This window comes from Thalia democratica, chromosome 4, assembly GCF_965202585.1.
Source record: "Thalia democratica chromosome 4, ktThaDemo2.hap1.1, whole genome shotgun sequence".
Taxonomy (NCBI): domain Eukaryota; kingdom Metazoa; phylum Chordata; class Thaliacea; order Salpida; family Salpidae; genus Thalia; species Thalia democratica.
In genome coordinates, this window is record NC_139168.1 from 16,239,836 (window position 1) to 16,256,661 (window position 16,826).

The window sequence follows — 16,826 nt, forward strand, 5'->3', positions numbered from 1 at the left end:
AACAGTGTTTGAAATTTATAATACTTATAACTGATTATTTTTATTGTAATAAATGTATGCTACACTAAGGACTAAATATGAAAGCATAGTTGATAGGTGACATGATATATCATGAAATTGTTAGTTCTGATTTTTTCTACCTAAATCCAGCTGAGTAATGTCTGTAGATTTTAAAAGTTAAACATTTCTTTCAAAGGTTGTTTGAATTTTAGATATAACACATGTAGTCAGTCAACACATTTTATTTTATAAAATTAACATGATTTCATGGATTTTATTGCATACTAATTTCAATATAATTAAAACAAGTAATGTTTTTATTTACTCGAGAATGTCACATTGTAAATTTAAAAATATTTTAACTCAGTTAAGGGCAGAGGGGAGGGGGATAAATTACTTTTATTCACAATTTAATTTAATTTAGTTTTTATTACGCTAAAAGATGCTTTTTACAGACTTTAAAAGTTCAAAATAATTTTTGAGATATAGCAGGTCAAAGTTGGAGGTAACAATATGTTCTTTATTTGGAAGCACAAACTAAAACAGCAAAAATAGACTATTTCCATAAAAATCAAAGTTATTTGAGATAATTTCTTCAAAGTTTTAGGAAGTGTTCCTTGATATGTTTAAAAAATTTTGTTCAAAAGAATTAAAAAAAAATATATATATAAAAAACAAACAAAAAAAAAACATACTTTTATTGTTCTTTTCTCAGAAAAATTATATGTTTCAATTTTTCAAAGTTTTGTTCTGACAGAATTTTTTAAATATTGCAAGGAATATTTCCTGAAAATTTAAGGTAGTTATTTCAAAAATCGAAAAAGTAGATAAATTTTTAGTGATTTCTAGTTATTTGCTGTTTAGGTTTGTGCCTCCCATAAGGAACCAATGGTTGCCTCCAACTTTGACCACCTGTATCTCAAAAGCTACTGTGAATTTTCAAAATCTGAAAAAAGCATCTTGTAGCTAAATAAAGTATATGAAATAAGATCACATTGTAAAAAAGTGCTTTACCCCTCTGAAGTGTTTGCTTTTAAATAGTTTTAATTTTTTATATAATTCAAAAAAGAATTTTATAATTCCCATGAATTTCCCTGATTCCTTCCTGACCAACTTAATAAATACAGTCAACAAAATTCAAACATACTATTTGTGTAAATACTGTTTAAGCTACTTAATAATTTTGTGATGTCATCTGAACTTTGTTTGTTGTATAAAAACTTATTTTAGGAATATTTTGCCACAATAGAAAACTTATTTATCACTAATTTTTATTTTTGCACGCAACCATCAACATTTTCATCTGATTTTATCAAGGTGGCCACAAGTCCTAGAAAAATCTGTAATTTTGATCAAAAATCACCAATTATATTGAAAATTAGTAAAAGTTTGATTTTTTACAAAAAACCTATCATATAGATAAAAAAAATTTGACATCATCAAATTTTCTTATTAAAAGACACATTTAAAGTAGTTTTAGAGTATCTTTTTACAGTATTCATCAATTTTATGTTTCACAGTAAATATATAAGTATGCCAGCTTACCATTCGTCACTGACCTCCCCGGTTTCCATAGCAAATATGGCCATGTTGCCGCTCAGAACAAGGGTCAAGGGACCGGCTCCAAAAACTGATGACCACGACATCATTGACGAGATAATTGGATATTTCAAGTTTGTGTTTGGCCAGCATAGTAATCATTTAGTGTTTATTTCAGTGTTGCCACACACTCAGGGAACTCAAGGAATTTTCAAGTAATAGAAAATCTCAGGAAAACTCAAGGAATTTTGATTTTTTTTATTAAGTCAGGGAAACTCAGGGCAGTTTTGGTTTTTTCAAAAAATTTCATGAAAATTTTAAGATTTAAACAAAAATTTTTGGGAAATTTTTTTCTAGATCTAGAATGAGATTTAGTTAATCCAGTTTCAATATTTTGTTCAAAAAAGTTATTTTATCTAATTGTTGTGCTTATTTAGAAATTTTTTAGCCTTGTGGCTAGATCTTCGATATTCTTAGAATTAACATTGTAATTTTTTAATATATAGTAAAATTCACAAGGTTTTGAAAAAAACAGGGAAACTCAGGGAATTTTAAGGTAACTCGGGGAAGTTTTTGGTCACTCAGGAAAGATTTTTTGACTTAAAGAGTGGCAACCCTGTTACTTTTTTGTCTTTGAGTTTGTCAATGTTAATATGTTGTAAACTTATTATACATACATAGTGATTGTTGTTTCAGTTTCTTCAGTTAGTATTAATGACATCATCAGTAAAATATCTGATAAATTTTGTATAACTATATTTTGTTTAAAACAAACATTTACTTACATGTGCTTGCAAGCCAAATATTGCTGAGAAAACTAAAACATCTTATTTTATTTGTATACATTGTTAATTATCAGGGTTGCCAAAAAACCTGAATTCTGAAAAAACCAGGAATTTGATAATTTAAGCTAAAAAACCTGGAAAAACTTAGAATTATAATAAATTTTTACATTATAAGTAGTAAAATTTTGACTTGACTCAAAAAGTCTATTATATAGAAAAATTGTCACCATTAAATTTTTTTAGTTAAAAAACAAATTTAAAGTAGCATTTCAGTACCTTTTCAATAGTTTTTATACTTACAACAGTTTTTTCCCTTAAACTTAATTTTAAACTAAAAATATACCCAAAAATTTATACTTTTAAAAACCTGGAGTAAGTTTTGAAAACTTAATGAAATTTTGCCAAAAAAATTTACAACCCTGACTATATAGTATTCTATTTAACAATACAAATAACGCCAACTTAAATACTTTAATATAACTAATAATTTTTTTTTTCAACAGAGCAAACATTTTCTTTCGCAATTACGAAATAAAATCAGATTCAGACAGAACTTTGATCTACATCACTCTTTACATCAGTGAATGTCTGAAAAAACTGCAGAGAGTTGGTTTAATATAAATTATTACAACTAGTTGTTTATAAATATTTACAACTATTTTTTATATAAAATTTCAAAATTAGATTTTAATAATTTTTGACAATTAGTTGTATACATTTGTTTGAAATGAAATGAATCCATTGAATAAAGATATTAACATTGCAAAGCTGGTATTCAATAAAAGTAATACTTTTCTAAAAGTTGACCAGATTTAGTCTCCTAGTTCAGAGATACATTATTTTAGTTTGTTTTTTTTTCAAAAATTTTATTAATTACTGTTAAATGAAAAAAATTAAGAAAATGATTTCACAAGTCTCTGTCTTCACTTAAAAGCTAATTAATCAACTGTGACTTACATAATTTGTTTCAGACAACATTGTATTTGATTTAGTACTTTAGTTTTTATTGTCCGTAAGATCAACCTAGGCATCAAAACCTAGGCCACTTAAACAGAGAGACACATAACAGTTAAATCAAAAATTTAAATAACACAAAATAATTATTTGTTTAAAACAAAGATAAAAACATATTTTAATATAATATATATAACATTTATGTATTAAAATAAAAAGCAAATAATTTTCAACCACAAACTAATACTTATTTGCACTTTGATGTAGAACAATCAACATGAAATATTTGATTGCATTGACTAACAACTAAAGTATAAGCCTAAAGCCCCAAGCACATTACCAATGGACTGGTCAGATAAGCAATCTTTTAACATATTGAAAAAGTACTCATCATTAACAGGTGCTGTTTTAAAAAAATGAACTATGGATTAAGCTAAATCTCAAAATTAGATTAATGGTTGATAAAAGTTTCTTATTAATTTTACTTACAAACATTTTATTTAAATCAAACTGTTTAAACTTTAATCAAAGTTCTTGAACTTTTTTGCAAGAAACTAATTCATCAAGAAACTAAGTTTGTTCCATGTTTCAACAAACCAATAAAAAAAGAATTAGGCCGGGCCTTATTATTGAAATGATGTTTGCATGTAAATTTTTTGCTATTTCCTCTCATTAAGTGATTAGTTCATATATTATAAAACTATATGAAGTAAAGTGCTCAATATTTAAGAGCTTAGTTATAAAAACATATTTTATTCAACAATGTCAACTCAAGCTTTACTTAGGCGTAAGCTTGAGTTGACAATTGTTGATAAAAATATATTTTTATATTTAATTAGTTCTATAAGGTTCAAAAGTTGATTGTATATTTTAATAGTAACTTTACCATCCATTACTAGTTTAAAAAAAGTCATGATGTCAAATTCAAGTCTCCTGTATTCTAAAGATTTAATAAAAAGTTTTGTTAGTCTATCACGATTAGACATATGAAAAATATTGCTGTGGTTGAAGATTACGTGGTTGCCAAAAAAAACTGGAATCCTGGAAACCTGGACTTTGCCAATTTAAGTCAAAAAAACCTGAAATTTTGAACAATTTTTACATGTTAAGTAGTGAAACTTCTATTTGACACAAAAATCTATCATAAAGATTAAAAATGTTTGTCATTATCAAAAGATTTTTATATCAAAAAAACGAATTCCAAAGTAGCTTTACAGTATCTTTTCATTGTTGTTAACCACTTAACACAGTTTTAAACCTTAAAGTTAACCTTAAACTAAATTAGACCCAAAAATGAGTACTTTTAAAAACCTGGAAGAAATTCAGAAAACCTGGAGAAATTAATCAAAATCATTTGGCAACCCTGAGATTAGTCTGATTATTTTCTTTGAACAGATTCTATATAGTTAATACCTTTTTTCAAATATGGAGACTAGATTAGTGTGTTATGTTCCAACTTTGGACAAATGTATGTGAAAACAACTTTTTAAAGATGTTTATATCCGTAGACTTAAAGCCCTTAAAAACTTGAAAAGATGTAGTAGATGCAATTCGGTAATTGATATGGTGGTTCATTTAAAAATTTAAGCAACAAAAATTCCAAGATCTTTAAACACTTTAGTTGAAGATAACTTTGTATTGTTTATTTTATAGTCAAAAGTAAAGATAGTAGTGTTTTTTGAATATCTAGAACTCAAATTTACTAGAGTTTGAATTTAATTTTCTTTTCTTTAGCCAGTTGTAAATTTTATCTAGGGAATTCTGTAAAGTTGTGTTCGATTGGATAAAAATTTTAGTGTCATTTGCGAAGAGGTTAATGTTGCTGCTAACATCAATTTCTGAAGCTATATCATTTATGTAAGTAATAAATAGTAGTAGGCCAATAACCACTCCTTGAGAGACTCCACAAAAAATAGGTAAATATTCTGAAAATGCTTATTGATTACTACTTTTTGAGTTCTGTCATTTAGAAACTGTTTGAACCAACTAAGTAGACTGCTATGAAAAGTGTATTGCAATAGTTTTTTGGTTAGTTTAATATGGGAGACAGAGTCAACAATTTTTTTGTATCTGTATAGATTACTTTAGTAGACTTATTGCTTAAAAAGACACCAACCAAGAGGGTGAGCAATCTCTATTAACTGAAAACAGGATGTTCGGTTAGGGAGAAAACTAAATTGTTTAGGTGAAATAAGATTATTTAAAAAAGATGATCAAGTATTTTTATAGAAATTATATGTTCAAAGATTCTGCAAAAGCTACTTGTCAAAGAAATTTGTGTGTAATTTGAAGGGTTGTATTTGGTTGTGTAGTATGTTTAATAAAAAATGAAGGAATATTATCTGGTGTTCTTGTTATTTTATTTTTAAATTGGTTGACAGTTTTAATTATTTCGTCATTGCTTATAAAAACTATTTGATTTCTAGGTAGTTTTTATCAATAAAGGCCTTTTTATAAAAGAGACTTTATCAAAATCAGATACTATTAATAAATTGTTTTTGTAATGCAAAACAGAAAAAGCAGGTGCTATCTTAAGCTTAGAAATTACAAAGCAGTAATTTTTTTTGCATTTATGTTCTGGAAAAAACTTTTTTTATGTTTCATATAAAACATTTTGATTGCTTTTTATTATTCATTTGAAACTTTTTAAATTTCTGTATCATCTGCTTATCTGATTTATGTTGTTTATATAGTTTTAGTATTTCTCTCAACAGGTTTTTTAATATTAAAAGGATATATTTTTGATTTTCTGTGATGTTTAGTTAAAGGCACAAATTCTTTGATTGAAAAGTTTATTGTGTTTATAAATTTGTCATAAAATTCTTGTAAGTTTTTTGAATTGTTATATTTAACCTTCCAATTTATTTCCGGCAAAAATTTATTAATGTTGACAAAGTTTGCTCTGTAAAAATCTTAGTAGAACGACTGAGAAGTTGGCTTTGTACCCCTTGATAATTAATTGTTATTTATTATTATTATTTATACTGTTATTATTATTATTACTAAAACCATGTGATTTATAGAATCACCACAGCAGTGTTTATACTACATTAAGCCAACTATTATAATTAACTAAAACAAATAGCAAACAAATATAAAAAACGTTCCTTAGTCATTGTTTGTTTTATAAATTTTAATAAAGTTAACTTTGAAGTTTTATTGCTCGTAATAAATGTGGAAGATGAAGTTCATCTTACAAGTTGTTTATGTATAACATTTTAATAAAAGACGAGTGTTCTGATACACAACTAACAGCTATGAGACTTCACTTGAGGTTACTTTTCACAAAGTAAAAAAAGAGATATATACATTTTATCTAACATATACTTTTATCTTTCATCAAATGTTATTTTTGTTTTTAGATTATTATCTAATTTTACTTCCAACACACAAATACACTACTTGATGTGCAAAGGACAAAATTTCAGGTTCAATCGAAGAGTCAAGCGCAGAAGGAGATGATAAATTTGTCCATTCAGCCGTTTGACATGCCGGGAGACCCGCATTTTCCACTTAACAACATGTACCAAAAGCCCAAGGACCGCATTGAAGCAGGTACGTTTCATTTTATGTGTGATTGTCGTTATATTTGTGTAGTTCATTATATACATAATGCAAAACTATATATGACGCACCAACTTGTAGGACTAAATAAACTTTTTTTTATTGAAAAGGTGGGCTCTGTCTTGAAAAATAAAATTTGTTAAGTAAATTAATATATATACATATAGAACTAAAATACACATAATAAACCTTTGCTTGGGACAGCTGTTTCTGCGTTTAATACGCGTCTTCAGCCAAGTTTTATTCAATGAAAATCAAACTTGTAAGTATAGCAATAAAATTATACAAAATTAGTTATTACGTAATAATAGAATAGTTAGTTTATTTTAAATAAAATTGTTGAAAGAGTTTTTCGATAAATTGTTTTCGATAATGTATACAGCCAGTTTGTAATTCGTTTCTTTAGTTAAGAGATTCAGATTTTTTAACTTTAAAAATTTCGATTGTTTCCTCATTGCACAGTTTACATCCATTTTTTAAACTTTATTTATTTTTCGTTCTTGTTAATATTTCCCACTGAATTGTAAAATTAACTTTGTTATTTTTTAGTTTCCAAATGTACTGCGATAAAGTTGTCGTATTTCTATGTTTTTCGTGTTTTTGGCTGTACTTATGCTTTGTGAAGCGATTCTTGAACGATAGTCCAGTAAAGCCAACATAAGACTTGGTCTGGTTTTCAGTTATGACTGTCGCTTTATATATAATGTTTTCCATTAGGCAACTTCTATTTACCGGGCTTTTTTTTTGTTTTTTTGCAGTCACACATTCGCCTCTCTTTGTTCTGCGTGTCTAACATCTTTCGATTGTGTGCCATTATAAATTGTTTCATGTTTGGTATGCAGGAATAGGACACTTTTAGTGTCTTCCTGTTAAAAACTTTACAATATGGATGGTCTTCAGTAAAGTTTTTGTCCACAATCGCTAGGAAGCACTTCCCAACCCGCGTTGCCACACTTTTGTTGAATAAAGCATTGGAATATAAAATATTTCTTCTCCTTCTTTGCTTGTTCTTACCCTTCTCGTTTCGATGCTTCGATGGTAGCATCAAAACCAATGTTGTTAAAGACTTTTCTTAGATGTTTGACTTTTCTCTCCATATCTGGTCCCGGTAGAATGTAAACCATCGTCACGGTACCAAAGTTACCATCTTTAAAGATCTTTTCCTTCTTCAATATGTCTAAAATATATAGACTAACCAGTTTGCAAATTTATGCGCCATGGAAGCTTTCCATTGAAATAATATATATAGAAATACAATATAAAATAAGGTTATTATTCAAACTTGAACACCTTCTACTGAGCCCACTTGAAGGGCTTTAAATAATTTATTAGAAAAATAAGATTTTAAAAATACTGGTACATGTGTTTCATAAGACTAGACGCCTTAACCATGAGCCTATCAATACCATATATACATATATAGTATTTCTATATGTAATGTGAGATTGATTCCCATAAACCAAGGACTGTATTGAACCAGAGACGTTTTATTACGTACATATATGTGTGTAGTATTTCTATATGCGATTTGAGATTTTAAGATTAATATTTGTAGTATACATACGTGTTAAGAAGAATAAACGTACATCTAGGCTGCCAAAAAACATTTATTTCTGAAAAAACCTGTAATTTGACAATTTAGGCAAAAAAAAACTAAAAAACCTGGAATTTTTAAACTATTTTTATGCGTTTGTCTTTAAAATTAACACTTAACTAAAAATAATAAAAAACTTATAAGAGAATATTTGTATAAAAGCTTCTAATGTGTTTTTTAACAGTTGCTGTAGGCCGTAACTTAGACAAAAATTTGCTACATTTAGCCTGATGTAACTTATAATATATTTAAAGCAGTTTATAACCAAACCCAGCTTTCAAAAGGAGAATCCAAGTTCTTAACAATTTAATAAAACTCTCGGTTTAATTTTTTAGACACTAAAATGGTTAATGGCCGCTTGCCAGCCCATTGTGTAGTATTTATTATAGAATTTTTTTTCGTGTAGTGCATATATCAGGGTTGCCACAAAACCTGGAATCCTGGAAAAACATGGAATTTTAAACAACTTTTACATGTTAAGTAGTAAAATTTTGACTTGAAACGAATAATTTATCATATAGGTAAAAAAACAACTTGTCACCATCAAAAAAAAAACATTTAAAAACACAGCTAAAGTAGCTTACAGTATCTTTTCAATGTTGTTATACTTCTTAAAACAGTTTTAAATCTTAAACTTGTCTTTTAAAAAATACAGACCCAAAAACGTATACCTTCAAAAACCCGGAAGAAATTTTTCAAAAATCAGAGGCAACCCTGATATATAAATGTAGTATTGTATTTATTATTATTTTTTCTTTTGTAATGCATTTAAATGTAGTGAGAATGTCTTGAAATTTGGTTTGTATAATTAATCTCATGTAGTAAAACTATGACTTGAATAAATTTTAAAGAATTAGATTTTCTTACCAAAACATTCCAATAATATTTATTTTATTTTTAGCTTTAATAAACTAAAACATTATTAAGCAGCGGTTTTTATTAAATTAAAGCTGTCAAGATTAATAATGAATTATACTTAGATGTTAATAAGTTAAAAAACTTAATGCATTGATAAAATATGACTTTATTCATACCAAAAATTAGTTATCAACTATTAGTTAACCGGTTTTAAATTTGTTATTACAGAACTCTTACAATGTTTATTTTAATGATAAAAACTAAAAGCTCAACTTCTATGTATTAATGAAAATGTTTTAAAGTTTAGAAACTGCAGTTATGTGTTTTAAGCCTAAAAGACTTTTTACTAGAATGTTTGCTGAATATTTGTATAACAAAATATTTATATTTTGAAGTAACTTTTTTCTTTTTCCATCATTTTTTAAGTCAAAACAAAAGGTTACAGGCTGTTAAAAACAAAAAAAAAGCATTTTTTTCTCAAAAAAAATTATTAAAATTAATTCTTCGAATTTTTCCAAACAGCAAATTAAGTAAAGAAATTGTTTAAAACATAAATAATTTAAAACAAATTAATACTAACAGACGACATGAAAGGGTACGTAGTCGTTGAAAGCAAAAAATAAATTGGCTTGCGCTAAAAAAAAATCTTTAAATTTAACTACGGATGTATTCACAAAATAATTTGAATAGATTATTTCATTGAAAAAAAATTTAAATAACCAAACAAATACAGATAAGATGAAAGGGTACATGACGCAGTTGAGGCAGGAAACAGGGTTGAGGCTGGTTGATAAAGTTGACGATGACGGAAAACTCAACAAGTGGTGGGCCTGCTTCTGCAAAAGAAAGTTCATGGAGAAGTCCCTCAACAGGCCTGGCATGTAAACAAAACGGCCTTTTTGCAACGCGGAATATCAAGCTGAAATTTAATATCAAGCTGAAGCCATGCGTTGCTTTAATGCCTTTTTATAAATACTAATATAGTGATATTTTTAGAAATTCTTTAATTCAATTTTTTAGTTGGTTTTATTTTCTTTGATAAAAAGTAGTGGCTTTCACCACTAAGATTTATTTGACGGCTAAAATGCAGTTTTATTATAAAGCTTAAATGCAGTTTTTCTTTTTTTTTAGCTTATATTGTACCACAAACTTTTGAGAAACTTTTTGTTTTGTTTTTATTTATACACCTTTTTAAGTTTAATACATTATAAAATACAGATACTTTTTACAGATAAATAAACTAAGAACAAGAAATAGTTTCATTTCTGCAAAGTTATTAAATATTCCATATATTTAAGTGACTTAAGTAGAATTATGATGATTTAAATTCACATGCTTTTATTGGTTTAAAATCTTTGTTATTCTCAAATATTTTTTTTTATTATATGTTTTATAGCAGTATTAATAAATTTTCTATCATGGTTCATAATTATAAAAAAATATATATCATTCTTAAGTTAAGTCTTCAATTGTAAACTTTTTAAACAAAGCAAAGTTTGCTTTTTAATGATTTGAAACTATAAGTTATAAATTTTTAAAAGATTACAATTTTCTTTTTGATAAAAGTTATTAATATTGATCTTACATCGTTACTAAAATATGGTGTTATAGTTAATAACTAGCTTTAAATACAGTTTATAATTATTTCAGTATTCTGGAAATGTTGAAAAATCGAATTGTTAGTTTTGTCAAGTTTATAATAAAAAACTGTCCTTAAAGTGGGAATGGGTAACTTTTTGCACAGAGTCACTTTTGCACCAGCTTTGACTGTTCCAATTAAGAAATTTTATATTTTTGAACTTTTTTTTTAATGTAGTTTTCCAATAAATAGAAACGTTTGCTAAATTAAATGTAAATTGATTAAATTAAAGTGCAAAAGTGAAGTTATAGATTTATGACAGCTACTCCTTGAAATTATTTATGTAGATACCTGTCGAAAGTATCTAGTGGGGCTTCGTTTTGATACAGTATTTGTAATTCTTAATAAATCCGAATTCAATTTTTTACCCTTTAAATTATCACTACAGCTAAAAAGAAATTTTATTATGATAATTTATAGCAGATATGTTTCTTAAAACCGTTTAATTAAGTACCTTTGTTGTTTTGTCTGTTGTGTACATTACAAGTGAATTAATTTAGATAACTGTTTGCAACCCAGCATTCTGAAGGTAAAATGTTAAATATTTCTGTTAAGGTTGCATAACAGTTAAAATTCAGAAAGCTTAAAACATAATGGTAAATTCCAAGGGGCATATCTAATAAAATATTAAAAAAAATATTATTATTTCAAAAATTAATCTTTCACTACTACCAACTTAACAGATGCAGTCGTCCCATATGGTTGCAAGCCCGATTGGACGCCGACCAACAAAAGACCACACAAAAGTATTAGCCTAAAACTATCGTCAGTACCTTGATTACGTTCAAAAAGTAGACCACGCAAAAAAATCAGATCAGGCAATGCAAGAGTCCAAGTTTTCTTTCTCAACAAATTTATTAATTTTTAAGATTCATTTGATATTTTCCCTGAGCTCGTTTTTAACTTAAGAATGTTTTTTGTTGATGAAGTTTTGAAAATGATAATAAAGTAAATGTCTAGTTTGTTCAATTTGATTAATAAAACCTTTAGTATTTCAAAATTTAATTCATTTTCAAGTACTACTTCTGTTTTAGTTACGTTAATTAAATTTTAACTTGTAATACTAACTACTAGATACTTTGTATAGTTTCTTAAACGATAAAAAAAAATCAAAAAGTTTGGTCCTAGGACCTGGTGCACAAAAAAGTCGCACACCACTGGTACCTTTTAAAGTCTTGTCTAGGCTATATAATCATTGTAATTTTTTCAAATGTAGAAATCAAGATTGATACTTATGTTGTAAGTGCAAAATAAGGATACTACATAGTAGAAAAACTTCTATTTTTGAGATAAAAACTGTTATTGTTTATGCTATTAAAATTTACAGCAAGTACGTTCTAATTTAGTGTGTCTCTTAAGTTGTTACTTTAACATTTCAAATAAACCTAAAACTCATTTACTTCATGAAATATTAGCTAAATGAAAGCTAGTAATAGAAAAAAACTAGCACAGCTGGCTTAGCGAACAAAAGCTTATAAATCATATGGTCGTTACTCTACTATATAAAACAACTTTTTCAAACTATTAATTGCTTTAAGTATTCTTTTGTAAAGAACAAATACTAAACCACCCATAAAAGCCTATGATTGCCCTTGGAGAAAAACTTGTAGTAAAACTCTAAAGATTCTGTTAAATAAACTGTTCAATTATATTTGATACATGTTATGAGAGTTTAAAAAACTTCTTTTGGACTATAAACAACTACAAAAACCAACTTCAACAGCCAGTTGAAGGTAAAAAAAATTTCACAACAAAACATAAAACTTTTAAGCTATATTTAAAAAAAAACTTAAAAATTTTGAGTGGTTTTAATGAAAACTTAAGTTAAGCATATAAGATATAAGTTTTACTGTAAAAACTCTATAAAAAAAAATATTTTAATAACTTTTAACAATAAAATCTGCAGAAACACTTTATGTTGATTAATACTTTATTGTGTTTTTCTACATATTACTAATTATTTTAACCATTGTACTTCATATAAAAGGTATAAACATTATAAGCTAACGATTGTTATTTATTTCATGCAGTTGTTTAATTTATTGTTTTAGACACATTTTTGTAATTTGAATTTTATTTTAATTTTCTGTTTTCAAATTTGTTACTGTTAAACACTGTTTTATACAAACACAATAATAAACTATACTAATTATTTTGCTGTTAAGTTCAAACTACTCTTGTTAGACAACTATACTTTTCTTAAGATATCTTTAGTTATAATATTGCCGTAGTTTTTAAAACTCACACATATATTACAACGTACAAGTTTTCACTAAAATCTCGTAGTTAGCTAATGTATGAGCTTAAAATTGCTAATCACCATATCTACTTTGAATGAGAACTTAAAAGTGTCTGTTGAGGATGGTTCAAAATCTAGTATTAGATCTAATAAAAAAATCGATTCTACACAATTCTTTCTAATGACGACTTAGAAACACTTGTGATTTTTTAACGGAAAATGGACGGATAAAACACATAAAACATTTTCAAACAGAAATACTTTACATATAGAACTTTTTATTGTTTTACCTTTTCAAATTAAAAAAAATATACACCCAGTCGTTTGATTTTTAAAGTATGTTTATCAATTTTAAAGATTTGTGTAAATTGTTATTTATTTAACTCAATTTCATAAGTAACACTATCATGTAAATGTATGGTTTAAAACGCTATTTGATAACTAAATTTGTAAAAGTTAAGTCAGTTTTTATTAAAGTTAAAACATTTGTTATAAAAATAACATTAAATGTTATACTTTTCTAATAAATATGTAAAAAATAAAACTTAACAAACACAAGCGAATTTTTAAAATAGTTCCTTTTTTAGACTTCTATAAAATTAAAACTTAACTTAACACTGTAAGTTTATTTCTTAGTTCTAACTTACAACTAAATAAAAAAAGCAACAGTAGTTTACAAATTTTTTAAACTACCTAATTTAAAAACAGTTTAAAAATTTACAAAGGTTTGCTATACTATATAAAACTAGAAATTCAGTTATAAACATCAGTAAATTTTAAAACTTTTAAAAAATGACAAAAGACCACTGATATTCATAAACTAACTTTATTTCTACAGAAAAATCCTATTATTATATTTTTTTTTGTTTTAGTACAAATTTGTTTAAAAAATTTAACTAGCTATCAAACTCCAGTTGGACTGAAGTTTTCCAAACTTGTACTGACAAATTTTCTAAAGTTTTTGTTCTAGTTTTCTGTTGACGCCAATCAGTTCACCACAATCAGGTACACAAGTGGACGCAAGCAAACACGTTGGTTTCTGGACCAATTACTGTCTAGGGCAGGGTTTCCCTAACTTTTCTTTCAAATTGCCTCTTTAAAGAAATAATAAAAGCTGTTGCCCCCTCCAACAAAACTATTCAAAAAACAAAAGCTACCATTTAAAAAAATCAGATGTTTTTTTTATTTTTATGTTATTTTTGCAACTAAACATATTTAATACGAGTTTAAAAATTTTAAAGTTGCCCCCTTTTGCCTCTTTACTAACTATTGCCCCCCAACTTGCTAAAAACATCCCAGGGGGGCGATATCGCCAATTTTGGAAACCCTGGTTTAGGGGGTCGTTACGGAGAAGAACCTGTTTCGGTTCGTAACGGGGGTCATTTACGATTCTTCTCCCGTTGTTCCGTCACCACATGATAAAAAGACAACAGGTGATGCAGACGATGACGTAGATGAAGACGATGACGTAGACAGAGCTATAACGCAAAATGAAAGCAGTTTGGAACATTAATAAAGACGCTCATTAGTTAGGAGTTATAAGGCTAATAGTTTCGAAAACAAATGCGCAGATTAAAACTTGTGAAACTGAAACGCAAAATAGATACTTTCATTGAAACTTATATTTTTTTCAAATACCTCTTTTACGTAACACCATCGTTTTTTACTTCATCATTAATCAAAAATAAACCCTAAAGTTATGCTAAGTTACTGTCGGTATTTTAGATGTTTTATATAAAATATTAAAATTTTTTTCGGAACTAGTTTGTTTAAACTTTATGTCATTTAAACTATTGGATAAAAAACTTATACACCTTTCTTAAAAAATAATTGTGGATTTCTATTCAATTTTGGATGTTTAGTAAGCAAGGGTGTGTAAACTTAAAAAAATATTTTTTTGTTTGTTAAATTTTACAAATCATATTTAAAGAGGTTTTTATCGAACTCAGGGCTGCATAAAACCATTTACATTTGGGTTACTAAAATCTATTTGTTTTAAAACTTAATTTTTTACCTGATAAAAATGCACAAAAAATGATCAAAAATAAGAAAATATTTTAAGATCAAAGAAATGAAAAACTACTGTGCCAAATATACCTTCTTTTCAGTGTTTAAAGCAAAAAAAAATTCTAATTTCTACTGTGAGGACTATGCAGAGAAATCAGTTCTATTCAATTTATGTTCAAGGAACAAGCAAGTCCGCACTAAAATGCGACAACCTTTTTCTTTGGCATATATATATATATATATAAACATAGTCATTAGTATTTGAAATAGTTTTTGAATTTTAAGTTAACCTACTCGAAAACTAAGTTTTAAAGCTACTTCTACAAATTTTTTTAATAATATGATTATATTCTGTTAAATTTTATGCGAATAAACTTTTTATTACTTAACTACTCAAATATTTATTTTAAAAAAGATAGGTCTTTTAATGGTACTAATTTTATTTTTCTTCAATACTTTAAATTTTTTGATTTAATTTTTACATTAAAAAAAGGAACCAATGTTAAAACATCACTGATGTAAAAGCGTATTCAATTAAAACCGTTCGAATATTAAATTAGGACAAAAAGGTTCGACTTTTGTAAACGGTAGATGTTTCTAAAATAGTTGCTTTTTATTTAATTAGAACCTTCGTAAAACAATAAACGCTAAAACCTTAAGATTATAATGAAAAAAAGTTTTTAATATCAGTTTTGGTAGAGATTAAGTTGAGGTAGACTGATTTTCGATAAATTTTTAGTAAATAACCTGATTAAAATATTTATTTTTGAAGCTAAGTAAAAGAGACTTAATTTAGCCAACAGTATATTTGTTTTCGAAAAAAAATTTTAAAGTCAAACAGTTCAAAAAGTTAAAATTCTATTGCAGTTGATTTGTTACTAAGCGCTTAAATGTACAAAATCCATAGCAGTTTCTACAGTTAGATTTAATTAAGTTTAAATTATAGCAACTAAAACTAAGAAATACTTGTTTAAACGACAAAAGGCTAAAATAATATTTGATAAAACCCTAAACATTCTTTAATTTTAAATTTTTGTAACTTTAGATGATTAGTATAATCTAGTGGAAGAAGACAAAAAAAAAACTCGATTAATTCCATTTTACAAAGTTTCAGTACACAGTGTTATAAGTTTTATGCACACTACCGTACAAATGTGCACACAGTGAAGAGTATATTTTAATTTATGCAGAAATGGTGGTGTATAAAAGAACTGCTAGCAACACTCTAAAATTGATTGCAGTTAAACGCTCTTAAAATTTTAAAACAGATTGTAGTTAAATAAAATTAATAAAAATAAATACAAATTCCCGTCAGGCTTGAGTTTTTCAACATAAGTATTGTATATTAAACGATGATTTGATACATTTGAGAAATACTTAAGTTTTGTGATAAGCATTGTAAAATTGAAGCAGAATTGATGGGTCCTTTTTTTTTACTATTTACAAATTCAAAAAAAAAGTCAAGAAAAAGTTATGAGTTTTATCTCGAATTTTAGCTTTTACAAAAATTAACTAGTTTATGATACATAAATAATATGTACTTGTTTGTTTGAAAAAAATACTTGTTTTTTAAACTTTCTGATGTATCATTATGATGAACTTATTAAACATTATTTTATCTTATGTTTTATCTAATTTCAATTTTTA

At 26.4% G+C, this 16,826-nt stretch overlaps 1 protein-coding gene across 1 annotated transcript; it reads left to right on the plus strand.

Annotated features, from left to right (window-relative positions):
- The first annotated feature begins 1,524 nt into the window (after positions 1 to 1,524).
- Positions 1,525 to 10,709, plus strand: LOC145833766 (actin-related protein 2/3 complex subunit 3-A-like). Its single transcript, XM_082940941.1, has 4 exons — positions 1,525 to 1,673; positions 2,828 to 2,930; positions 6,707 to 6,833; positions 10,028 to 10,709. Exons 1-4 carry the CDS (start codon positions 1,534 to 1,536, stop codon positions 10,177 to 10,179), a joined length of 522 nt encoding a protein of 173 aa, XP_082797067.1. The 5' UTR covers positions 1,525 to 1,533; the 3' UTR covers positions 10,180 to 10,709.
- The last annotated feature ends 6,117 nt before the right edge of the window (positions 10,710 to 16,826 follow it).

What these genes read in the sequence shown, in the direction of transcription:
- LOC145833766 (XM_082940941.1), top strand. Translation starts at nt 1,534, where the DNA reads ATGCCAGCTTACCATTCGTCACTGACCTCCCCGGTTTCCATAGCAAAT. An exon ending in GAGATAATTGGATATTTCAA is followed by an intron (nt 1,674 to 2,827) that starts GTTTGTGTTTGG and finishes TTTTTTCAACAG; the next exon opens with AGCAAACATTTTCTTTCGCA. An exon ending in CAAGGACCGCATTGAAGCAG is followed by an intron (nt 6,834 to 10,027) that starts GTACGTTTCATT and finishes AAACAAATACAG; the next exon opens with ATAAGATGAAAGGGTACATG.